The following is a 26,830-nucleotide window of genomic DNA, read 5'->3' on the forward strand; positions in this document are numbered from 1 at the left end:
ATGGACTGACTACAATGTGGAAGTGTACACCAAATAAACCCTTTACTCCCCAGCTTGATTTTTTGGTTATAGCATTTCACTGCAGCAATAGAAACCCTAACTAAGACAGTCTTATATATACACACATTTGAGACATTTTAATTTTGCATTTGCAGTGAGATAGGGATTCCAAATTCCTTCTTTTGCATCTGAATGTTCAGTAGTCTCATTACTAATTATATTATAAATTTTTAAATGTTTAATGTGTATGGGTGTTTTTGTCTGCGTGTATGTCTATGCCATATGTGCAGGCCTGGCTTGGTGCTGACCGAAGGCATTGGATTCTCTGGGATTGGAATTACAGGTAGTTGTGAATGAGTATGTGGGTGTTGGGACTCAAACCAGAGTTCTCTGGAAGAACAACCAAGTGCTCTTTGATAGCTGGGACATCTCTAATCACCTCATTACTAACTATAGAAAGATCCTTTTACTACTGTCTTGTAGTGTGAAGGATTATTGATTTATCTTAGAACTTTCAATTTTATTCCCTTTACTTATATATATTCTTTTTGTTTTATTTTGGAGACAGGGTTTTGCTGTAGCTATCAAGCCTGTCCTGGAACTAGCTCTTGTAGACCAGGCTGGCCTCGAACTCGCAAGGATCCACCAGCCTCTGCCTCCCGAGTGCTGGGATTATTTTTAATCCTCATTGAATGCTGTGCAAGAAGGTTATAGTAGTAGTCAGAGAATTTTAAGTCTTCCTGTGACGAAAGGCAACTAATTAATGGGTTGAAGGTAGCTCCTTCTGCCTACAACTTAAAAACTTTCAACAACATTTTAGTTATCTATAGCCCTCAAAACTGTGTCCTAGAGCTGGGGGCAGAGGCAGGAGGATCTTGTGGGTTCCAGGCCAGCCTGATGTACATACATAGTTGACTTCTAGAACAGCCAGGGCTGCGTAGTTAGATAGACGCTGTCTCAAAACACAAAACAGAACAAAAAGTGTGTCCCAAGGGGTCGTCTTCTCGTTGTTGTTTTTAAATCGAAGTCATGAGTGCGCCGGCAGCAAGCAAGAGGAGGTAGTAAAAGTTTTATCCCGGGAACTCACTGTACTCAGGGGCGTACGGAAGAGGAGACAAAGACCGATCTAGGCTCGGCCCTAAGGCGCGCAAGGTGTCCGAGAGGGTGGAGTCTAGGGCGTCAGTTTGACCCGGACATTCAGCCTGGGGTGGCGAAGCCCTGGTCTCCAGAGGGGCTGAGATAGCAGGCCTGGTTCTCCTGCCCGCCGTACAATCCACCAGTCTCTCGCTCCAGGCAAGCAGCTTTGCAAGTCGGACGCCCCCGGCCTCCCCAGAAGGCGCTTTCCCGCCTCCTTTTCCCGTCTTCCCCAATGCTCGTCTGCGCGCAGCGGAAGTGACGCAAGACGTAGCGGAAGTCCCTGCAGCCGCGGTGTTGTGCTGTGGGGAAGAGACAGATTTGTAAACCTCAGAGTGAGGTTCAGCCTGCCGGAGGCCGCTGCGGTGCGGAGACCCCCGGGGAATCCACCGTCACCATGTCTGATCAGGTACCGGGCCGGGGCCTCGGGGCTCCGGGCTGTCGGCCGCGGGCTTGGCCGGGCACCGGGACGCGGGGGAGGGGATGCGGCTGGGGGAGGGGGCCGCCGGTGGGGAGGGGACCGCGAGGGCGCCGGGCCGAACGGGGCCGAGCGGGGCCGAGCCGCCGGGGACGGTGGGGCTCCGGGGCGCACCCGCCCTCCGCCGCCCTCGCGCCTCCCCCCCGGTCCCGCTGCCCTGCGCCGCGTCTCTCTCGACGGCTCCGGGGTTCCTGCGGGTGCGCTGGGGGCCTGGGCCCGCTCCCTAGTCGCCGGGAGCGACCTCGGGGAAACGGCCGTTTCCCTCGAGCCGACCGATGGCAGGAGCAGGGCCCCGGGCCTAGTTATGTAACGGGAGAGCGGCCCTAGCTGAGGGTAGGTGGCCCCTAGAGCTGCGCAGCTCCACTTGGGGTCTCCGGCGGCGGGGCGGGGCGGGGGGCGGCGAGGGAGCCTGGCCTGAGGTTCTCGGGAACCCAGAAGACGCCGCTTTCCGTTGTGTTTGCGGGGAGGGCCGGTCCGCCGCTGTTCCTTCTGAGTCTTTTTTTCCATCTGGGGCTGCGGAGCGGTCGACTCTTTTTCTGTACTTTGCATTTCTTACTCGGGATTGGTCCATCAACTCTCTAGCTATGGGAGTGCTCAGAATAACCGAGAAACAACGAAACTGTTTCGCGTCCTACCACCAGCAAGCCATCTCATCTAGCATTAGCCTGCAGATGATTGACTTTTTCCAAAACAACACATCTTTCCTTTTTTTCCCCTATTCACAGTCAATTTCATACGTTTAAACAATGTATCTTGATTATATGCGTCCCCATATCCCCTCTTCCAGGTGATAAAGAGAAAAGAGAAAAACTGTATTGTGCAGTTGTAGAATATTTTTACAGAAAACTTCCAATTAAAAGTGAAACGCTGTCAATAATTTGCATGGTTATTTACCTTCAAATAGAAACACTGCCACCTAAATTTTTCTTCATCCTGTTATTTTTTTACCACGTTTGTGGGTAGTTTTTGATACATAAAGTTTTTGTCTGAGCTGGGCAGTGGTGGTGGATGTCTTTAATCTCAGCACTCGGGAGGCAGAGGCAGGTGGATCTCTGTGAGTTCGAGGCCAGCCTGGTCTACAAGAGGTAGTTCCAGGACAGGCTCCAAAGCTACATAAAAACCCTGTCTCCAAAACCAAAACAAAACAAAAAACTTTTTTGGTCTTTTTTTTGTTTGCTTAGACGACTTTGAATTTTCAAAGTATTTTTTTTGACATTTATAGTGATAATCAGTAAACTTTTTCTTTCAACTCTACAGTGTAGTTGGACTGTTTATTTTTATTTTTATTATAATTTTTTTTGTTTGTTTTTCAATACAGGGTTCTCTGTGTAGCCTTGACTGCTCTGGAACTCGATCTGTAGACCAGGCTGGCCTCAAACTCAGAGATCCGCCTGCCTCTGCCTCCTGAGTGCTGGAATCAAAGGTGGGCGCCACTACTGCCTGGCCAGGGTGGTTCTAATTTTTAGCCTACTCATGCTGTAGATTAGTTGTGGGGTGGATTTTATTATTAATAGTCTGGATTAATTTCTATTTAATCTGGATAGAAATGACTTCATGAATATCTCCTCAGACAGTTGTTTTCTTAGTTACAAGTAAGGGAGGAAAGATCAGCTGTAAATGCTTAGTTTCTTCAGCCTTTTATTTTAGAAGAAACTAGAAGGCGTGTTGGCCTGATGAAGAGGTATGGAATAAGTTTTACAATTATTTTTGCTCTAATTTGAACTCACGTCATTTAAGAATATGAAGAACGTAGGACACAGGCTGTTTTCAGGGCCTGTGAAACTGCACTATATGTAGTACTCACCCCACTGGGATTACTGGGCATTGGACATGGCTCTGTATCCCTGAGCTCAAATCCCATCTCTCCTGCTTAGTCTCATTAAGTTGCCTAGGTTGGTCTTTTTTTTTTTCAAAATATTTATTTATTATATATACAATATTCTGTATATCTGCAGTCTGTATGTCTGCAGGCCAGAAGAGGGCACCAGACCTCATTACAGATGGTTGTGAGCCACCATGTGGTTGCTGGGAATTGAATTCAGGACCTTTGGAAGAGCAGGCAATGCTCTTAACCACTGAGCCATCTCTCCAGCCCCCTAGGTTGGTCTTGAACTTGACTCTGTAGCACAAGCTGTCTTTGGATTTGGAATACTCCCTTACTCAGCCTTGCAGAGTCGTTGGGATTAGAGTTTGCTGTCATGCCTGGCTAGTTGGTGTGTAATTAATTAAATTTTGTCATTCTTTCATGGACGGTCAGTGAAGATTTTTAGAAATATGACAGAAAAATGGAAGCAAGTCTTTTTTCTTTTTTGTTTTTGACATAAGGTCTTACTGTGTAGTTTTGGCTGTCCTGGAACTCACTATGTAGACCAGGCTGTCCTGGAACTCAAGAGAGATCCTCCTGGTTCTGCCTCCCAAGTGCTGGGATTAAAGATGTCTACCACCAGACCTGGCAAAACAAATCTTTTTTTTTTGAGACAGTGTTTCTCAGTAGCTATTGAGTCATTGAGTCCTGAAATTCTGTGGACCAGGCTGGCCTTGAACTCACAAAGATCCACCTGACTGCCTCCCAAGTGCTGGGATTAAAGGCATGTATCACCACTGCCTGGCAAAACAAGTCTTTTTAATTGAGCTACACATTAAAGCAATGTGCATCAGAATGAAATAGTGCTTCTTTTAGGAATTTTTGACTTGAAAAAAAATGTATGCTAACATTTTAAGGGGTCATTTTTTATCTATTTTGTTTTCCAAGACAGGATTTCTCTGTGTAGCTCCAGTTGTGCTACTTGCTCTGTAGATCAAGTTGTCCTCAAACTCAAGATCCGCCTGCCTCTGCCTCCCCAGTTCTGGGACAAAGGGTATGTGCCACAGTTACCACCTGATGGGATTTTACATCATTGAGAGTGTGGTACTAGATTTAGGAACTATTGCTCTGTGATGATTGATGAGCTTAAAATACTGAAGTTCTCATCCTATTTATTTACATGATCATCCCAAAAGACGAGGGTCATCCTATAGCCATTCATAGGAGTTTGCTTAGCCTAATTTCACATTTCATCAAAACTAGAAGTATAATATGAAAGGAATAAGAGTAATTTGAACTAATATTTTCCCTTTTTCTTTTCTTATAGTATAGTTAGAACTGTTTTCCATTTTATACCAAATCATCAAAAGCAACTTTAGTGTAACAAAAACAAAATAAAATCAACCCAGTTGGAAATAAACTTCTAGTTCCCTGACTTTGTGATTAAGTCCTATATTAAATCAGTCAAATCCCTAAGGTGCGCCCAGATTCATGAGAAAGATGTGTCTCATTTCTCAGTAGGAGTAAGAAAGAACTTGAAGTTATCTTTAGTCGACCACATGACTTGTATTTCTGCTGCTGTTGTAACATTTGTTTCTGCAATGTTCTTTATAGGTTCTTGTTATTAATCTCTGCTGATCTTGGCAACAGTTTGAGTTTTCAGGAAAATAAGTGATGGATGTATATTAAAATGTTACGCTTTATGCACCATTCATATCATAGAACATACTAAACTATAGCAGTTACTTTAGCATTTACTTAGTGGTGGGTACCTTAGGCATTCCATTTCCTAGTAGAGGAGTGATGCTTAGTCCGTCAAGTCTGTCATCTTTCTAACTGAGTGAGGTGCTGCTAGTGGGTATTACCAACTGAATATAATGGAGCACTTCAATTAGAATATAACAACTATTTTATAATATATCGAAATAATATAATAGTTATGGTTAGAGTATTCACAGTTGAGTAGTTGAAATTTCAAAACTGTAAAATTTTTTTTTTGAGATGGTCTCTACTCCATGTAGCCCTGGTTATTCTGGAACTCCCTATTATGTAGACCAGGATAGCCTCTGCCTCCTGGGATTAAAGGTGTGTACCAGCACACTCTGAAAGTAAAATATTTTTCAAATAATTGTGATATTTCATAGTAATGTTAGCTCTGTTATAGCACTTACATAAAATATTCCTTACATAAGTATCTTTCTAATTTGTTTCTTAAGATTTTATTTTATGTGTGTGAGTATTCTGCTTGCATGTATGTATATGTACTGTGTGTGTGCCTGGTGGTTCCAGAGGTCATGATAGCATCAAATCTCCTGGAACAGGAGTTAAGGATGATTGTGAGCCCACACATGGATGCTGGGAGCTGGATCTGGGTCTGCTGGAAGAGCAGCCGGTGCCCTTAACTTTGAGCCCTCTTTAGTCAGGCTCCGAAGTGTTGTAGATAACAGTCTCTCAAAACATCTTTAGCATTTTCTTCCATAATTCTCTGAAATTGTGGATATTTACATAGATAATTGTGATCATTCAATTTTTACAGACTTGTAGGCAGGTTCACACAGATACTGTTACTGATCACCTTAGTCTTATAGTTCATGATTTAACAGACTTGTGGGCAGGTTCACACAGATACTGTTACTGATCATCTTAGTCTTGTAGTTCATGATTTGTATGCTCTAGTCAGTGGTGGTGGCACATGTCTTTAGTTCATTCCAGCACTCTGGAGGCAAAGGCAGTCAGAGGCAGGAGGATCTCTGTGAGTTCGAGGCCAGCCAGGTCTACGGAGTTCCAGGACAGGCTCCAAAGCTACAGAGAAACCATATCTCAAACAAAACAAAAATTTGCATATTCCTGCAACATATCTTTAAAGATGTGTGATTGCCTCCTCTTCTCCTTGCATTTAGTTGCCTTTTTGCAGTTAATAAGGATCTGAAGGAAAAGACAGGAAGGAAGGAGGAAGGGTGGAGTTCTGTTCTCTTGCCTTATCTAGGTCCGGTTATTTAAAGGTTTGCAGATGGAAGACATCTGTGTAACCTACATCCCATCAAGAGCTCCTGTACTTTATTTGAAACAGACAAGGATGGTTTTGAACTCACAGTGATTCTCCTGCCTTTGTCTCTGCAATCACACCCTACATATGTACTGTACTGAATTTTTAGAATACGTAGATTAGCTGAGTGTTGGCACATGTCTACATTCATGTGAGACCCGGTCTCAATCCCCCAGAAAGGAAAAACAAAAGGCAACATAGTAGTTCAAACTTTGTATTACGTTTATTTTTTGTGGGTGCCCTGAGTTCACCTGGACCTGAGAGCTTTGTGGAGTTGGGTCCACTGTGTGCTTCTCCGGGATTGCTCTTAGGATGTCGAGCTTGGCAGCAAGTGCTTTCATTTACTCATCTCTCTAGCCCCCACATAGTAGCGCTTTATAAATTATGTGCCCATGGGTTAACTCTGGTACTTAAGTCCTACTCTCTAGCCTCCTATGTGCATATCACTGAATGCCATTGCAGTGTTACGTTCCAGTCTCTACTGAAGGCATTTGTACATAGTGGCCTGTCTTTTGAAGTATATTAAAGTAGTACTGTGGGCCTTTTTTTCTTGAGACAGTTCTTATGTTGTACCATGTGCTGGGCTCAAACTTGTGCCAGTCTTCCTCCTGAATCAGCCCAGTGTTGAGATTACATCTGTGAGGACCTGTCCAGTGTAGACTTGCTTTAAACATAATCCAGGTGATACTTGCTTTTAGTACTTTTTTTAAAAATCAGGATTGCTTTTGGATTGAATGACAGACTGTCTGATAGATCTTAGGTTGGACAAGTATGCTGCTAGTTTTTCCCATGAAACAAGTGTAGGCACAGATTGCTTTGGTGTATGAGGTAGGAGAAAATGTAGAAAATAAAGTTTATATTCTTGTCTCATGTGTTATAGGGCCCTTTACAAATGGGAAAACAGTGGTTCTATTCTGTTTTGTTTGAGACAGGGTTTCTCTGTAGCTCTGTCTGTCCTTCTGTGTACACCAGGCTGGCCTTGAACTCAGATTCACCTGTCTGCCTCCTGAGCAGTGGGACTAGAGGTGAAACACTGGGACTCACTTCAATTTCCAGCAGCCACTGGTGGCTCACAACCATCTATAGTGGGATTGATGCCCTCTTCTGGCATAAAGTTGTACATGCAGACAGAGCACATAAAAATTAATAAATACATAAACAATAAATCTTAAAGTGTGTACCACTACTGCCTGGCTTTTTAAAAAAATACTATTGTTACTACTACTACTGCTGCTGCTGCTGCTGCTGCTACTACTACTACTACTATTATTATTATTATTATTATTGGTTTTTCAAGATAGGGTTTCTCTTATCTAGCTCTGGTTGTCCTGAAACTCACGTTGTAGACCATGCTGACCCCAAAATAAATCCACCTGCCTCTGCCGCCTAAGTGCTAGGATCAAAGACTTGGACCACTATTGTCTGGCTTTTGAAAAATTTTTATTATGGAAAAGTTAATGTATACAGTGTACCTCATATGTCTTGCCTTGTCTTATTTTTCAAATCTACAGCTCCGTTCCTTGCTATTTTGGAAGCCAGTCTCAGGCATTCATGTGTAAATAGGGCTTTAAATTTTTTTAAAATTATAATTAAAGGGCTGGAGATATGGCTCAGTGGTTAAGAGCATTGCCTGCCCTTCCAAAGGTTCTGAGTTCAATTCCCAGCAACCACGTGGTGGCTCACACCATCTGTAATGAGGTCTGGTGCCCTCTTCTGGCCTGCAGAGATAGACACAGACAGAATATTGTATACATAATAAATAAATAAATATTTAAAAAATTATAATTAAATCATTTCCCCTTTCCCTTTCCTTCCTCCAGAACTCCCTGATAGCTTGCTCCTCTTGCTCTTTCAAACACCTCTTTTTCTTTAATTGTGGGCAGTCCTAAGTACGTAAATATAACTGCATAGTCAATATACTGTTGCTTATGTGTTTTCAGTGCTGACCATTTGGTATTGGCTATCCAGTTGGTGCACTTTTTGTGGGAAAGACTATTGTTCCCCCTTGACATTTCTTAGTAGTTCTTAGTAGTTGTTTTGAGCTTCCCTTCCCTCATCCACATTAGCATGCCTGTTGGTGTCATCCTTGTTCAGGTCATGTTTAAACAGCCAGATAGACAGGACTTCACGGGTGTGTAGCTTCTGACATTTCTAGGAGACACAATCCACAATGTCACTGCTCATTTTTTGTGAAGGGCTTTTTATTTCTTTTAATAATAGCCACAGCCGGGCGGTGGTGGCGCACGCCTTTAATCCCAGCACTCGGGAGGCAGAGGCAGGCGGATCTCTGTGAGTTCGAGACCAGCCTGGTCTACAAGAGCTAGTTCCAGGACAGGCTCCAAAGCCACAGAGAAACCCTGTCTCGAAAAACCAAAAAAAAAAAAAAATAATAATAATAATAGCCACAACACTGTATCCTACTTTTCTTCTCTCTTCTACCTAGCTTTCTTCTTCTTCCTCCTCCACCTTTTTAAAAAACATAGTTAGGAATTAAATAAATAGATACTGGAGAGAAGACTTAGTGGTTAAGAGCACTGACTGCTCATCAGAGGACCTTGGTACAACCCCCATCACCTATGATGTTTTACAACCGCCTGTAGTTCCAGTTTCCAGAGATCAAACATCCTGTTCCAGCCTCCGTGGACACTTGCATGCATGTGGTATGTAGACGTACATGCAGGCAAAACATCTATACACATAAACTATATTAACTGTACACATAAAATAAAAATATATATCTTCAAAAAAGAAAAAAGAGATCGAGCAGAGAATACCGCTTTAATCTGCGCACTCAGGAAGCAGAGGCAGGAGGATCTTGAGTTTTAACAGCCTGGTCTGTGTATCAAGTGAGTTCCAGGACTACATAGAGAGAACCTGTCTCAAAACCAAAAATGAAACAAAAATTTATTTTTCCAAGAATCCCTCCTCTTTCAGTAAGGATTAGCAATCCTTGTGTAGCTATAAGGACCAGTGGCAGATTAAATGAGATGCTCTGACCATGTGACTGAATTGTCCGTGAGCTGACTGTCAAGAGTACATCTTTGTGAAGATCATTGAACTTGAAATAGTACAGTATGAATTTAGTACACTTTAAATGCAAACTGCTGTGTTTTCCATGTCTTCCAGTTTAGTTCACTTCCCAGAATCATTTGTCTGTTTCCATGTTGTTCCTTGGAGAGCAGAGTTACGGTGGTTAGTTCCCAGTAAATTCCTTTACCAGTTAGGAGGGTTCAATCTCCCAGTGATGTAGTCCTGAAAATTGTCATGACTTCTGTTCTGCTGGCTGTATATTCTTGCCAGCCAGGTCGATCTGTTCTCTGGAACTGTCCTTGCTTTGATGACCTACAGTCCCAGACTTACCCTGAATGCTTTCACTGTTGTGTAACTAGTGTGCTGTATTCTGTATTGGCTGCCTTTAAAAAAAGTACAGGACAGAGAAGGAAAGCATACAAGACCCCAAGACTATTGGAGACAGGGTCAGTTTTTTCCTTTTGTCTACGATCTTTCTATTTTCTAGTCTGTCAGTAGGAAAAAGACATTCACTGGGTCTAGTGGCCTACACCTTTGATCTTAGTACTGGGAGGTGGAGGCAGGTAGATAGATCTCTTGAGTTTGAGGCCAGCCTGGTCTATATAGTGAGACCCTATGAGTCCATGAGAAGGTGCATGACTGCATTAAAGCTGTTTTACAAGAGGTAGAGATGTCCATTCCTACAGTGGTTTAGTGATTGTAGAGAATGAGATGGGCTTTAGAACCACTAGAATTGTCACAATGATGAATGATTAAATAGGAAACTTGAGAGAAGCCATAGATAGTCACAGTGTTTGCTGTAGTCGGATGTGTGTGGATAACTGTTGTAACTGGGAATCCAGAGAGGATTTTTGTTTGTTTGTTTGAGTGCTGCTGTGATTGCTGGCTTTAGTGCTGTTGAACTCAGAACTTTTTGTACACCAGACATGGGTTTTGCCCCTGAACTATGTTCTCAGTTTTTGATTGTGGTTTTCAGAAAAAGGAAATAAGTCTAACATACTTCAGATACCCAACATGCACAAGTTTAGGCCCTTGGATAAAAGTGTGAACTCTGTAATTGTTAGATTGGAGAGGATGATGTTAGTATTTGTGTCTGTCTTGTTTTTCTTTCTGTTACTATTATAAAACACTGACCAAACCAGACTTTCCTTAGATTTACAAGTCATAGTTCAATATTGAGGGATCCCAGGGCAGCAACTCAAGTAGAATCAGAAGGCAGGAGCTGTGGGGCAGAGGTCTTGGAGGGATGCTGCTCGCTGACTTTCTCCCGTGACTTACTCAGCTTGCTTTCTTATATGATCTAGGACTACCTGCCCAAGGGTGCACTGGGATCTCCTGAATCAAGAAAATGCTCTAAAGGCTTGCCCACAGGGGACTCTGATGGAGGCAATTTGAAATAGGGTCTCTCTGTGTAACAGTTCTGGCTGTCATGGAACTCACTGAGATCCACCTGCCTCTGCCTTCTGAGTTCTGGGATTAAAGGTGCCACCAGTGCCCCACCCTAGGGAGCAATTCTTCAATTGAGGTTCTTTCTTCCTAAAACACTTTAGGTTGTGACTAGTTGACAAAAATTAATCAACACGGTATCTAAGAGACAGTCAAGGAAGGAAAGCAGAGGACTGAAGGAGAATTGAAGAAAACAGCTGAGATGAGAAGGCACAAATGGAGAAATTTGAGTGTCCTATGGATTTAGCAGTAAGGAGTGCAGCTGAAACTGAGGACAGTTTTGAGTGTTGATGCATAGAGAACAGCTAGGAGAGTAAAAGTGCCCATAGCAAATACTGACTTGTCAGTTGTGACTGTGGTGGGAAAACAAAGATTGCAGTAGAGAGTCAATCAAGGAGGCCAGTGTGGGAGACGAATGAACTGCACGTAGAGGCATTAAAGAAAGATAGTGTTGGGAGACTGCTGTGATCTGAGAAGGCCTTTTAGTAGTAGGCGTCAGCTGATCTGACGGTACATCTCTGAATTGATTTCAGGAAAGACTACGTTTACTTCAGGCAAAGGAAACTGGGCCATACACGGCCGAAGATGGGAGAAGGCAATGGACATATTTTGGGGGGGGGGGTTGGTTCGAATGAGAATGGCCCCGTAGGCTCATATTTTTGAATATTTGGTCCCTAGTTGATGACTGTTTGGGAAGAATTAGGAGGTATGGCCCTGTTGAAGTTGTGTCATTGGGGATGGATTTAAGATCTCAAAAACCCAGCTATTCCTGGTGCCCATTCTCCGCCTCCTCCTCGTATGGAGATGTTGCTGTTGTCACCTCACCTTTGCTTTACCGTCATGGACTCTGATCTTATGGAACTGTAAACTCAGTTGAAGGCTTTCTTTTATTACTTGCCTTGGTTATGCTGTTTTAACGTGGCATAGACAAAGATGAGTCTTTAGCAAACAGTGAAGAGATTTGTTAGGCTACTAAAAGGAATGTGAGAGAAAAGTGAGAATGGGGGCAGCGATGTATGTATTGAAATGTTGTGGAGTTTGTTTTTAGACCTTAAGGTGTTGGAAGCCATTTATGCTTTTTGAGTATTATAGGATTCAAGAAAACTGTGCTTTAGAAGGAGAGGTCTGTGGGTGTTTGAATAGAGAGAGGAGGGGGGATTGTTTTTTGTTTCTGAGTATCTTCTATGTAGCCATATTAGCCTAGACAAAACTAGAATATCTTCTTTTGTGCCAACTTAAACAAAACTCACTTCCTCTCCTCCTCTTAAAGGGATTCAGGTTTGGGTTGCCTTTTATTGCCCTTCACCACAGAGAATAAGCCCTTTGCTTTCTGGATACTTGCAGGAAGAAGCAACTCTTCAGTATGACTATAAATTCATAGAAATATGGCAAGACAGTGTTTGAAGATAGTCACCTATTTTTCAGGTGAAGTACTGTGACTAAAGAAGTTAATTTTGCCTGCAAATATCCAGTCTGCAAGCATTGAAAACACAGCTGAATGAAAACCAGGCATCCTGTCCCATACTGTCTCTTCTGTCATCTAAGCATTTCCTTAGACACTGTACTGATCTTGGAGCTTGGTATGCTTACTCAGTTTCTCCCCCTCCGCACACTTAATGACATGTACATGTTACTGTATACATACAGATCTTTGTATCGCCCCTCCCCAGACCCCTTGCTGTCTTTGTTCCCCCTCCATCCCCTCTATCCCTGTGGCTCGTCTTTCTCTTCCTCCATTATAGCCCCCTCCTGCAGTCCTCTCTGCTACCCCCTTCTGTTACCCCCTCCTGTTATCCCCCACTGTACGTAGTCTCTTTTATACATGCACATTTAAATTTCAATCTAGAGTCTACATTTGAGAGAAAACATAGCCCATTGATTGATTGATTGGGTTTTTGTTGTATTTAATTTTTGGAGGTTTTTTTCTTAATGGATTGTAGATAGTGATCCCCTTTGGATTATATAGTTGAAAAAGACTTCTCCCATTCTGTAGGCTCTTTTCACTCTATTGATTATTTTCCTTTGCTGTGTAGAAACTTTTATTATTGTGCAATACCATTTGTCAGTTCTTGGGATTATTTCCAATGCTATTGAATTGTTTTCTGTTCATTTCAAAATGTCAGAGTATGTAGTGTTAGCTGTATTGGCATGTGCTATATAGATATACATGTGTTTTATGTGTAAAATTCAGTTTGTTGATTCTTACTTTTTCCCCCCTTGAGACTAGGTTTCTCTGTGTAACAGCCCTGATTGACCTGGAACTCACTTTGTAGTCCAGACTGGCCTTTCACATCTACCTGCTTCTACTGAGTGCTGGGATTAAAGGATTAAAGTGTTCCATCACACCCGCCTCAGTGCGTTAATTATTAGTAAGTGTAGATTAACAGGGTCTCACTGTATATCCCTACCTGGTCTGGAATTCTAAACCAGGCTAGCTGCAAACTCACAGAAATTTACTACCTGACTGAATTAGTTTTGAATTAATACAAGTAGCAAGAATATTTTAAATATTTAAGTGTAATGGTTGAAGTGTGTGGGACACTTTCCAGGACATTGTTTCACTAAGAATGACTCAACTGATGTGTTTTATGCTGAAATTGTTCTCATCTAATTCAGCCCGTTAATTTCAGTTGCTTTGCAATACTCCTTTATTTGAGATGAGTTTGTAAATCTTTTTGTATTCCCATAAGTCTCCTTTTCCCTTAGTTTATTACTCCTAGATTCCAGTCTTTTCCACTCCCATTTTGTTACTGCTTTCAGTCAGGCCTTACTACCTTGTAACCTTGGATTAAAATACTAAATGATATAAAACTGATTCATTTTGACTCTAGTATTTAGACGAATACTTTCCTATTTGATTGTCCTTTCTAAATAGCCTTTGCTTGTGATACATTTCCATATCTTGGTATAGGAGGTTGCCTCAGGATAGACTGTGAGAACATACTCTTAGATTCAAAATGTTTACTAAGAACTCTAGGAGGATGAACTCCTAGTTAAGAGGAATTGACCTTAGGGCAAGAGTTTCCAAATTGCTCCTCTTGACGCCAGCATCTTTGTCACCTTTAACTTGTTAGAAACATTTTCATTAATTTGTCTTAAGTCCTTAGAAGGTGACTGACTAAGACATGGTTAAATTTTAGATTTTTACTGTAGGAAACAATGCTGTTAAAAACAAACAAACAAACTTGGACTGGAGAGATGGCTCAGATGTTAAGAGCACTGGATGCTCTTCCAGAGGTCCTGAGTTCAATTCCCAGCAACCACATGGTGGCTCACAACCATCTGTAATGAGATCTGGTGCCCTCTTCTGGTGTGCAGGCATACATGCCAACAGAATACTGTATACATAGAAAATAAATAAATGGGGGGGCTTTATTGATTTTTAGTGAATGGGGAGTTTGAAGAATAATTGAGTGTTGGGGAAATAAATGTGCTCTGTATTTTCAGGTGCAGAGTCTGTTACCTGGGGGAAAGTAATAGATGCTCATAAACAGCAGAGTATAATTATTAATCTGGAAATTTCTTTCAGGAGGCAAAACCTTCAACTGAGGACTTAGGGGATAAGAAGGAAGGAGAATACATTAAGCTCAAAGTTATTGGACAGGTGAGTTTCATTATTTTTCTCATTTGACATTTTTCCAATGTGTAAAAACATAGGAAAAAACATTAGGTAGGACATGTTATTTAAAAATTGCATTTTCGGGGCTGGAGAGATGGCTCAGAGGTTAAGAGCATTGCCTGTTCTTCCAAAGGTCCTGAGTTCAATTCCCAGCAACCACATGGTGGCTCACAACTATCTGTAATGGGGTCTGGTGCCATCTTCTGGCCTGCAGGCATACACGCAGACAGAATACAGTATACATAATAAATAATAAATAAATACATTTTCCTTTATTGTACATGTATCTGTTGGGGGTAAAAGAGGCTGATAATGTTTTTGAGACAGGGTCTCATTCTGTACTCTTGCTTGGTCTTGAATTTACTACACAGACCAGGCTGCCTTCAAACTCAAAGATGCACTTGCGTCTTCCTCCAGGTGTTGGAGTTAAAAACATGTGCTACCACACTGGCATGTTGTTACTTTTAGAAGATCAGAATTAGTGAAATGGTACACCTTTCACCATCACAGTATGATAGTTTTCCATCCTCTTCCAAGTGGGAAATCAATGTCACTGACAGTTTTGCCTATGCATTTCCTTGATTCTTGAGAAAGTGTTATTTTGGGGGGAGGTCTGCTTACTGCGTCTAAATGCGTGTGTGTAGTGGAATCTAGGGCCTGGCAAAACCATATCCCCAGCCGTCGTCTTCTTACTCTTCTTTTTTATTGCTTTGAGTGTGGTATATGGACGCAGTGAGCGCGCTCAGTTGCTTATGCTAGTGTCTGCTGTTAGAGTGTGGTATATGGACGCAGTGAGCGCGCTCAGTTGCTTAGGATGTTAGTGTCTGCTGTTACTCTTGATCTTACACCTCCCTTCCCCACTACAGGAGTTCCCTGACAGACATTATATGCATAATAAATAACTTAAAAAAAGTTTGTTTTCTCTTAGGTTTGATACCCCCTAGGGACACTAGTTGGTATGAATGGGATAGTATGTTTTTTTTTAAAGATTTATTTATTTATTATGTATACAACATTCTGCCTCCGTGTATGCCCGCGCGCCAGAGGAGGGCGCCAGATCTCAGTACAGATGGTTGTGAGCCACCATGTAGTTGCTGGGAATTGAACTCAGGACCTCTGAAAGTGCAGCCAGTGCTCTTAACCTCTGAGCCATCTCTCCAGCCCCCAGTATGTTTTCTTTTTATTGCTTATAAGGGTTTGTAACAGTTCATTTTATTTTTTACAGTATTTTTATGGATATGATGTAATGAAAGAATGCTTTTGCTTGGCATACAAATTTATATTAATAATTTTGATACCTAAAACATCTTTGGTTTGCTATTTTTATAGTGAGTTGCTAAAATGTAATTTGGATTTCGACTAGATTGCTTTTAATGAAACTAGTTAGGAATGCTAAAAAATATTATGAGAAAACTGTAACAAGACGTAATTAAATAATATGGTTCAAGTTAGCTAAGTAGTGTAGAAAAAGAAGGAATAATGTTTCCCTTTATCTCCTTAGGATAGCAGTGAGATACATTTCAAAGTGAAAATGACAACACATCTCAAGAAACTCAAGGAGTCGTACTGTCAAAGACAGGTTTGTATACTGTGATGTTAAATACAGCGCTTCCGTGTGACGATTGTTGAAATGTACTCTGTTTTCACCATTAGAAACTGCAGGGAAATCGCGTAGTCTGTCATTGTTAAATACAGCGCTTCCGTGTGACGGTTGTTGAAGTGTACTCTGATTTCACCATTAGAAACTGAAGGGATATCGCGTAGTCTGTCATTGTTAAATACAGCGCTTCCGTATGAAGGTTGTTGAAGTGTACTCTGTTTTCACCATTAGAAACTTAAGGGAAACACTGTAGTGTTGTTTGCCACTGCTCATGCGTGGTTTTCCTTTTGTGACCCATTTCAGTTTTAGTAGGATATAGAAAACGTTTGAAAGTAACTCACTTTTACTGATTGCTCAGATGAATATTTTTGATGGTTTCCATCTGTATATAACAATAAAAGCAAACCTTTTTGGTGATTATTGTGAAATTTCCCTGTGCTTCTATGAGGTTTAGGTCATTTATATCAAATTTAAATCTATAATTAATATATTTTCTTGGGGCCGGAAACACGATTCAGCAGTTAAGAGTACTGACTGCTCTTCCAGTACCCAGTTGATGGCTCATAACCATCTGCAGCTCCAGTCCTAGAGGATCTGATGCCCTTCTGTGAGCACTGCACACAAATGGTGCACACACATATAGGCAGGCAAAACACCCTATAAAAAATAAATACTTGCCTGGTGGTGGTGGCACGTGCCTTAATTCCAGCATTTGGGAGGCAGAGGCAGGCAGATGTCTGTGAGTTTGACACTAACCTGGTCTTTAGAGCAAGTTCCAGGAGAGACTCTAAAGCTACACAGAGAAACCCTGTCTCGAAGAACAAGACAAAGCAAAAAACAAAACACAAAAAAAAACCAAATTAAAAGTATTTTTTCTTTATACATAATATAGATTGCTACTAATTATTTAACATATTTTCAAGCATATATCAAGATAATTTCTCTTTTAAAAAAAATCTGTGTGGGGGCTGGAGAGATGGCTAAGTGCTCTCCCAGAGGACTTGGGTTCAATTCCCCACAACTACATGGCAGCTCATACCTGTAGTTTCAGGGCTTCTGACACCCTCACACAGACATACATGAGGCAAAACACCAATGAACATAAAATAATTATATATGTAAAAGTATCTGTATGGTTGTCTACATTCATACATCTTTTGCTCACAAATATTAAATAAAAATTGGGGGGGAAGTTCAAGAATTAATAATCTTTAGCTTCAGCTAAAAATGTTTCAGGATATCCAGGGCTACATAGTAAGACCCTGCCTCAAATACACAGATGTGTGTGTGTGTGTGTGTTTGTGTTTGTGTGTGTGTATGTGTATGTGTATGTAAGCATATGTAAGAGTGTAGTTCATGCTGGATATGAGGGATAACTTGTAATCCCAACACTGATAGGAGGAGGTCAAGAATTCAAAGTTATCCTCCACTATCAAAGAAATTCGAGGACAGCTTGAGCTTCATGAAACCCTGTCTCAAAAAATTAAAACCAAAACAAGAAAAACAGTACATTAGAGATAACCAAGTTTGAAATTTTGCTTGTTTGTTTTGAAGCAGGGTCTCTCTTACACAACCTTGGCTGTCCTGGAACTCATTGAGATAAGCCTGCCTCTGCCTCCCGAGTGTGGTTTTAAAGGTGTGTGCTACCACCAATCAGCCTTATTTTCTTTTATGCTAGCTCAGACTTAGGGGGAAGTGAATACAATATGGTTGGGAAGAAAGGCTTATTAATCATTTTGGGCTAAAATTCTTAGCTAACTTCTTTTACCTATAGGCCATAAGCTCCCTTGTTGTAAACTGAAGATGAGGTGGTAATACCTCTTGAGTCTTTACAAAGAGCTTTATTTATGACTGCAAGTAAAGTACTTGGTACAGGATAGCCTTCCTAACAAATAATTGGTTCTCATTATATGGTAATTATGGTTGAATTGGTAATCTAATTTTATGATCAATGTAGCTTGTTAAGCCTTTATGTTGTTTTGGGTTTTTTTTTTTTGTTTTTAGAGTATAATAGTTATTTAAAACCTAAGATTTTTACACACACTTTCTTTTTTTAGGGAGTTCCAATGAATTCACTCAGGTTTCTATTTGAAGGTCAGAGAATTGCTGATAACCATACTCCAAAAGAAGTAAGTATGGTTTCTTTCTGAATCAAACTTTTGAAATAAATAAGATTTTGGATTAAACGGATGAGGATTGTAGCTTAGTGATAGAGCATGTGCTTAATATCCGTGTGTCCCAGAGTTTGATACCCCTAGTGCCAAAATAAAAGAGAAAAAAGTAACAGTTTTTAAAATTTGTATTTATTTATTATGTGCATGTTCACATGCATGCCTGTTGATGAGGGTCATGACGCATATATGGGAGTCATTTCTCTACCATGGGCATCCTGCGATGCTGGGTCCAGTGTCTGTTGCAACATCCCGGGGACAAAAATAGCTTTTTCCTTGGGGTTCAGAGGTTAAAAATACTTCTTGCTCATGCATAGGACTTGGTTTCAGTTCCCATCACCCATATGGTATATCATCTGTAACTCCAGTTCCAAGGGATCTGCTGCCCTCTTTTGACTTCCTTGGGTACCATGCGCAAACATGATGTGTGTGTGTGTGTAAACAAAAAGTATACATTTGACAAATACATTTTTGTCAAATGTATATTTTTTGTTTGTTTTTGTTTGATTTGTTTTTTTTTTGAAACAGGGTTTTTCTGTGTAACAACCTTAGCTGTTCTGGAACTCAACCTAGACCAGGGTGGCCTCAGACTCAGAGATCCGTCTGCCTCTGCCTCAAGTGATAGGATTAAAGGTGTGTGCTACCACCACCCAGCTGAAAATAAATCTTTTTTTCTTTTTTTTGTGTTTGCTTGTTTTTCGAGACAGGGTTTCTCCGTAGCTTTGGTGCCCGTCCTGGAACTAGCTCTTGTAGACCAGGCTGGTCTCGAACTCCCAGAGATCCGCCTGCCTCCGCCTCCCTAGTGCTGGGATTAAAGGCGTGCGCCACCACCGCCCGGCCAGAAAATAAATTTTAAAAAGGGAAATTTTTTTCTCTTAGGGAGATGAGGTGGCTCGTTGCAATGGCTCAGTAAAGGCACTTGCCACCACCATAGTTTGCATAGTGAAAGGAGAAAACTAACTCCATGGAGTTGTCCTTTGGCCTCTACCCACAAGCCATGCACATTTGCCTGTTCTCCCCTCATCTCATACATACCTCCATACACAAATAATAAAATGAATTTATATAAATTTTTAACAATTTCATTAGCATTAAATGCACTTTTGTGAATTCTTGCTGGTTTATCAGAGGGGAAATAATCTATTGAATTGAGATTTCCTTATGTACTTTCAAAAGTGCCGCTAAGAAGAGGGGTGGAGGATTGGCTAAGACCTCTATGGTCTTTCTTTTAAAGACAGACACATCTTACATTTGGTCAAGTTCTGGTACTTTGTTGATGGTGACCTCGGAGGACTTGAGGAATCTGGAGCAGTCCCTCAGGTCCGAGTATATAGTTCAACAGTTCTTTGCATTTGTTTACAAAGTGTTTTCATAATCGTGATTAATAAAGTTACTTTGCTTTAAATAAGCCATTTTTCCTATTTAGCTATTACTTTTGATAAGTTGTGAAAAAAGTTGGAATATCTTTTGTGGCATTTAGAGCCATGTTTGCCATTGAAGGTCTAATTGACTTTGCTAGCTATTCTGCTTTATTAAACCACTTTTGATAGGAATACTACAGAGTGGAGCTGTATGTTTCTGAGTATGACATGGTGTCTCTCTGTTCCATTATGGGTAATGTTGGTTTTCATTGTTTGTTTGCTTTGAGACAGGGTCTCTTTGTACAGAGCCATTGCTGTCCTGGAACTCACAGGGATCTGCCTGCCTCTGTTAAATGATGATTGCCAGATCCATTCATTGTGGAGTTGCCGTATTAGGGTTCTCTAGAGGAACAGAACTGAAGAGTATTTATGTAAAGGAAACTTATTAGAGTGCTGTCCCAGCAGTGCTGTCTACCAGTGGAAGGTCCAGCTAGTTTTGAGTATCCTGAAGAAGTGGGCTGTTATACCAGTGAAGAAACGAGCTTTCCAGGAACAGTGGGCAAAGAGCAAAAACTTCCTTCCTCCAAGTCTTTTATATATACTGCCACCATAAGGTAGATCATCCCGTTTCTAGAGATCCAGGTTCAGCTAAACTGGGTGTAGTTGTGCAGAGGCAGGTGGGTCTCAGAGCTGGAGGCCAAGCCTAGGTGGTCTGCATGTGGAGTTCTAAGGATGGTTGGGTCTACACAGAAACCCTGTCTCAAAAAAACAAAACCAAAGACAGAAGGAAAGAAGGACCCCCTCACAGGTGTATCCAGCCTCCTGGGCTTTAGTGACTTCCAGTTGTAATCATTTTAATTAACCAGTGGCCTGCAGAGGTTTGTTTTTTTTTTTTTTGAAATGTGTGACTGTCCTTTAGATGTTGCCCATTTAAGGTACCTTCAACTTGGTACCTGTGTTGTTCTTAACTTTTCTCCATATTTTAAAGAAGTTTTTATTTTGAAATATTTTTCAGATTAAAGGGAAGTTACATGTGCAGAATAAAAACTACCATCTATGGCCAAGTGGTGGTGGCGGCGGCGTACACCTTTAATCCCAGCATTTGGGAGGTAGAGGCAGGTGGATCCCAGTGGGTTTGAGACCAGCCTGGCTCCAAAGCTACACAGAAACCCTGTCTCAAAAAACAAATCCCCGTTCCCCAAAGAAGAAACAAAGCAAACCACTTCCATATTGTAGAGTGAATAAGCAGAGTGTCCCTCCCCTCCCAGTCTGGGTCAGAGCAGTCTCATGGCTTTGCACGTGGCAGGCAAGTGCTGTTTTTGTTGACTGGCTTGATTCAGGTTTTTGTTGTTTGTTTTTTTGAGACAAGGTCACACTAAGTAGTTTTGGCTGTCTTAGAACTCACTGTATAGACAAGGCTAGTCTCAAATTCACCAGGATCTGCCTGCCACTGGCTTCCCTGGTGCTGGGATTAAAAGGTGTTCCACTTCCCAGGTGTTGGCCTCACAGGGAGAAGAATTTCAGCCTGGGGGTTATTTCCAGGTGACACTTGGATTGTCTTGTACTTTAAAATAGTAGCCACATAATTGCAGCCGGTGTAAAAATGTTGCTTTTTTAGTTCAGTGTTAACATATTTCCCTTTTTTTTGCAGCTGGGAATGGAGGAAGAAGATGTGATTGAAGTTTATCAGGAACAAACGGGGGGTCATTCAAGGGTTTAGATAATTCTTTTTATTTTTTTTCCTTTTCCCTTAATCCTTTTTTATTTTTAAAAATAGTTCTTTTGTAATGTGGTGTTCAAAATGAAAATTGAATACTGGCTCTCCATCTCTTTAGAACATCTGGTATTCTGAATTCTAGTGTTCAATATTCATTACTGGTTGTTTTTGTTGTGCTGATTTTTGGTGATCAGACCTCAGCTCCCTTAATATTGCCCTTCATATTTTAAACAATTTCATATGTGCACAGAGAGGCCACCCTTTTCAGGACTGTGCATTTTCAAGTTTGTGATGATAAAAAGATGGACCAGTGGGAGCTTTCCTATGACCTTCCAGTTGGCCCTGAAGTTCCAGCATGCAGTTGCTTCACGCCTGGACCGTGGTTTTCAGTGGGAGATGGAAGGTCTTCAGAGACCTGAACTGTGGGAAAATGACCTTTCCTCAGCTTGAAGCTACTTTTAAAATCTGAGGGTCTGGACCAAAAGAAGAGCATCACGTTTGTAGTCAAGATGACAGATACAGTGAGAGTGACAGCTAACTCCAGGATGGCTTCACCGGAGAGAAGAGTATGGCAGGCTGTCTGAAGATCCCAGGAAAGCTGTAATTTCCATCAGCAGTTAGGAAAGTTACTCTTGCAGAAGTGTACGCAACAGACACTGCTCCTTTTGATTCTGTTTGTAGTTTTTGGCCTGGGACATGGGTTTTCAAGGGACATCGTCTGTACCAGCTTCATTAAAATAAACAATATTTGTAAAAACCGTACGAAAGCCCCTTTTATTTTAGTTTATTTAGTTTTGTAGGGAGAAAGATGAAAATGTCCCAGATGGGGTTTTCTTTAGTGCTGTACAGTAGTGACCTTAATGACCTGAAGCAGTGGGAGGTACTGGTGTGCCTCCTGAATCAGTCGTTTACTTATGGTCACAGTGCCTTTTAAAAAACTCACTGTCAGGCGGTAGTGGCGCACGCCTTTATTCCCAGCACTCTTGAGGCAGAGGTGGGTGGACCTCTGAGTTCGAGGCCAGCAGGACTGTTTCACAGAGAAACACCACTGTCGTGTCTTTTCTGATTGTGCTGTTCTTGGATGTTACACATAAACCATTACTGGGTGTTTTGTTTTTCCTTTTCGAGTATTTTTAAAATCCCAGTGAATTGGGGACTGGAGAGATGGCTCAGTGGTTAAGAGCACTGGCTGCTCTTCCAGAGGATCTGGGTTGAATTCCTAGCACCCACAGGGTGGCTCACAACCATCCATAATGAGACCTGGTGCCCTCTTTTGGCCTGTAAGCATACATGCAGGCAGAACACTGTATACATAATAAATAAATACATCTTTAAAAAAATTCCAGTGAGTCGCAGAACTATATATATATGTGCACATCCAATTTCATGTCATTCCAGATACCGTGCCATCTGGCTACTTTAGCAAATAAACCTTTCTGAGATTCATTTTATGAACTGCTAACAGCTTATATACCCTTCCTTTTCAGGTAATTTGCTCACAAAGAAGATTGCCTGAAACTCACATTTGACCCTATCTTTAAAATTACTTCTATTATACAAAATGGAGCTTTTAGACTCCCCTGGCATTTACTGTTTTATTCTTTTTTTTTTCTTAAATATTTATTGATTATGTATACAATATTCTGTCTGTATGTATGTCTGCAGGCCAGAAGAGGGCACAAGACCTTATTACGGATGGTTGTGAGCCACCATGTGGTTGCTGGGAATTGAACTCACGACCTTTGGAAGAGCAGGCGGTGCTCTTAACCACTGAGCCATCTCTCCAGCCCCTACTGTTTTATTCTTTAAGTAGTAACTGGAAATTAGGTTCAATTGTAGAAAATCTTGAGTTTGCATCATCGGTCAAGCTCAAGTAACAGATTTGATTGGTTATTTGAGCTTTTCAGAATTCATGAATATATGAAGGCTCAGCATTTAGTGGTGGAGCTTAATGGTAGAAATAATTTTTGTTTTGGAGGGTCTTCTAAAGTACACTCTACTGTTGACCTAAAAAACACCCTTGACTGATAAAGTAGTACTGTTAAAATAGACACTTGGGAGCAGAAGTGTAATAGATAATATTAGGAAAGGACCCTAAGTAGTATTTAGCAGCCACTCTATCTGGTGCTTCAGTGCGGTACCCTAAATTTGCAAAAGGGAGAAAACGTGAGCAGTAATGGTTTCACACATGTTTGTTCTTGAGTGTGTGTTGATTGACAAGCGTCAGAAAGAGACATTTAAGTTTACTATGATCTCATCCATAGTGTTTGCCATTTTGTGTTTTTCGTGAAACAAGGACTTACTTAGTTCCTGCAGTACAGAATGGAAAAATTAGCTAAATTCCTAGGCTGGAGAAGTAATTCCTGTACAAAGCAATACCTTGTGAGTAAATACAGTTCTTTACCTGTAGGCAGTGTGATGATTACATTTTGGTTGTTAACTTCCCTGGGCTTAAAAGTCACTATGGGAAGATTTCGGGTGTGTGTCCAGAAAGGTTTGAGGTGGGAATTCCTACCCTGGGGGTACTGCCATTCTGTGGGGTCCAGGGTTGAGTAAGAAGGATAAAGTGAGTCAAGAGCCAGCATTCATCCCTGACCAGATGCTGATGCAGATGCAGGGTGACCAACTGCTTAACTCTAAGGTGCTTTTTGGGGTGTATGTGTATAGTTTTGTTGTAGTAATAAAACTAAGACAAGTGTGGATCAAAAGTTAGGAAAATTGGGCTGGGGAGATGGCATAGTGGTGAGGGGCACGGGCTGCTCTTCTGGAGGACCTGGGTTCAGTTTCAGCAACCACATGGTAGTTCACAACTGTAACTCCAGGGGATCTGATAGCCTTATACAGACAAAAACACCAATGCTTGATTTAACATCCTTTTATGTTGTTTTGAACAATTTCTTTTACTATTCTGATACTTGGCCTCAAACTCACAGAGATCCACCTGCCTCTGCCTCCCAGGTGCTGGTATTAAAGGTGTGGACCGCCACCACTGCCTAGCGAGACAGGGTTGGCTTCTTTTTCTTTTCTTTTTTGGCTCTCTGGAACTAGCTCTGTAGACCAGGCTGGCCTTGATGTCTCTTCCTCCCATGGGCTGGTGCTGGGATTAAAGAGCACCAACGCCTGTGATGTGTTGTTAAAAGGGATGTTTACTAGACATTTTTAGAACAGTTGCTAAATGACTTAAAAGACTTCGGATAGGATGATGTCATAGAGTTTTATGTGTAGGGTTTTAAAGGCACAGTTGGGAATAAAATCTTAAGATTTGTTCTCAAGGATCAAAAATAGCACTGGGATTTCAGAGTTGATGAAATAGTTGTATTTCTTTGCTGATGTAGCCCCCGGCAACTACCTGTGGCCATGAACATTTAACGGTGAGTAGTATGAGGGAAGCATGTTTTGGGTTCCACAGCTATAGCCTTGTTTAAACATGCCACTCTTTAAAGACTGAGAGGATTTTCATGGAACAGCCCCCTTTGCTCAAGGGAACCTGTATCAGGTGATCCCAAACATGCCTTTTCAGAAGACATTTGTTTTAAATTCCCCATGATGAAGTTGTGCTTTATAGAGGGATTTAATATATGATTAACTCCTCTTCGCTAATCCAGAGTTACTGCATGACAAAATAATGTCCATTCACCATCAACTCTTGAGCACACTCAAATACATACAGTGTCTAAGACTGTTGGTGTCTCAAGCTGGAACTGTGGAATGGTTTAGCACCAAGGCTTTTGAACTTAATGTGGTCCTAGAAACACAAAAGGATTTAAGTAAGTGGTAAGTTATTGGGTTTGTGTGTGTGGAGCGTGCAGGAATGCTGGGAATAGAGAGGTTCCAGTCCAGGGTAAAGAAGAGAGGATGGCTGGACGGCTGGGCGGTGGTAGCTTAGGGAGGCAGAGGCAGGCGACTCTGTGAGTTCGAGGCCAGCCCAGTCTATAGGGCGAGACCCCAGGACAGGCTCTAAAGCTACACAGAGAAACCCTGTCTCTGAAAGTGGGAGGTATGGGTTGAGGGAAATCAGATGAAATGGACTAATTGAGCTCAGGCCCGAGTTTTATTATAGAAGTATAGCTTTTTCTGTCAGCAATTCTCAACTTACTTTTTTGTTTTCTTCTAGCCTTACGGCTTGGGGATTTGTAGGAACTGGAAATATGAGTAGACCCATGGTCTGGAAATGTTCTGTGTCCACTGTAGACCGCTGGCTTCCTTTAAGAGTTCTTGATGAAAATGAAGCTGTTTCTCCAAAGCTGCTTTTTGCCTAAGGAGACAACCCACCCCAGTTCCAGAAATGATTTAGCATTCAGTCTTTTTTTTTTTTTTTTTTTGATTTTTCCAGATAGGGTTTCTCTGTGGCTTTTGGAGCGTATCCTGGAACTTGCTCTTGTAGACCAGGCTGTCCTCGAGCTCACAGAGATCCGCTTGCCTCTGCTTCCTGAGTGCTGGGACTAAAGGCGTGCACTCAGTCTTTTTTTTTTAATTAATTAATTTATTAAAGATTTCTGCCTCCTCCCCACCACCGCCTCCCCCCCCCCCTTTTTGGTGGATTTTCGAGACAGGGTTTCCCTGTGGCTTTGGAGCCTGTCCTGGAACTAGCTCTGTAGACAAGGCTGGTCTCGAACTCACAGAGATCCGCCTGCCTCTGCCTCCCGAGTGCTGGGATTAAAGGCGTGCGCCACCACCGCCAGTGCACTCAGTCTTATAAGTTGGTAGAGTTTTGGATTTGGGTTGTGGGTTTTAGTGGAAGATCATACTCTGTTCATTTAGTGCCTTTACATGAGACATTTGGACATCATGAGAGTCCTATTAGGAAGAGGGGAAGTGGTAATTCCCAGTTCTTAAACTTGTGTTGCTGGAAGGGATTCCTTTGCTTGTTTGCTTGCTTTATTTAGGTTTTTTTTTTTTTTTTTTTTTTTTTTTTTTTTTTTTTTTTTTTTTTTTTTTTGAGACAGGGTCTCCCTGTGTAGCCCTGGCTGTCCTGGAAACTCACAGGCTTAATTCCCTGAGTGCTAGGATTAAAGTGGACCCCCTTGCTTTAGAGATGAGGAAACAGCCCAGAGAAGTTAAAGTACAGGGGCGGATGTCACCGGTGGAGATGAAGTCAGGTCGGTCGGCACTGGGTTCTAGCTCTTGGAGGAATGAGATGGTCCATTACCCTTTAGTTGCTCAGCTACCTGAACTGGTTTTATTTACATAATCGTTCTAGTACCTCGATAATGCCTGTCAGTTTTTCATGGAAAGTTGGGGTTCTAGGAGCTTGCGTTCTGTAGTACTACTACTGCTACGATACGTGGTGTCTAGACTATTGAAGCTGAATTAGGACTTTTCTAATAACCTACTTTGTAATGCCCCTGACCGCTGAAGAAAGTCCAGGGAAGGAACAACTCAAAGTTAATGAAGTCTTGAGAGTTCTGGTGCCTTCTCTTTAGA

At 41.6% G+C, this 26,830-nt stretch overlaps 2 protein-coding genes across 2 annotated transcripts in view; one reads left to right on the forward strand and one right to left on the reverse strand.

Moving 5' to 3' along the window:
- The first annotated feature begins 1,394 nt into the window (after positions 1-1,394).
- Sumo1 (small ubiquitin like modifier 1) lies at positions 1,395-22,173 on the forward strand. Its single transcript, XM_075956013.1, has 5 exons — positions 1,395-1,543; positions 14,468-14,542; positions 16,059-16,136; positions 18,215-18,286; positions 21,341-22,173. Exons 1-5 carry the CDS (start codon positions 1,532-1,534, stop codon positions 21,407-21,409), a joined length of 306 nt encoding a protein of 101 aa, XP_075812128.1. The 5' UTR covers positions 1,395-1,531; the 3' UTR covers positions 21,410-22,173.
- A 3,123-nt stretch (positions 22,174-25,296) lies between these two features.
- The window catches only part of Kiaa2012 (KIAA2012 ortholog), a 104,890-nt gene continuing 103,356 nt past the window's right edge, over positions 25,297-26,830 (reverse strand). Inside the window, exon 21 of the mRNA XM_075955975.1 lies at positions 25,297-25,661. Coding sequence (XP_075812090.1) covers positions 25,523-25,661 — 139 coding nt within the window. The 3' untranslated portion in view covers positions 25,297-25,522. The remainder of the gene's footprint in view (positions 25,662-26,830) is intronic.

This window comes from Microtus pennsylvanicus, chromosome 22 (assembly GCF_037038515.1).
Source record: "Microtus pennsylvanicus isolate mMicPen1 chromosome 22, mMicPen1.hap1, whole genome shotgun sequence".
In the NCBI taxonomy this organism is placed as follows: Eukaryota; Metazoa; Chordata; class Mammalia; order Rodentia; family Cricetidae; genus Microtus; species Microtus pennsylvanicus.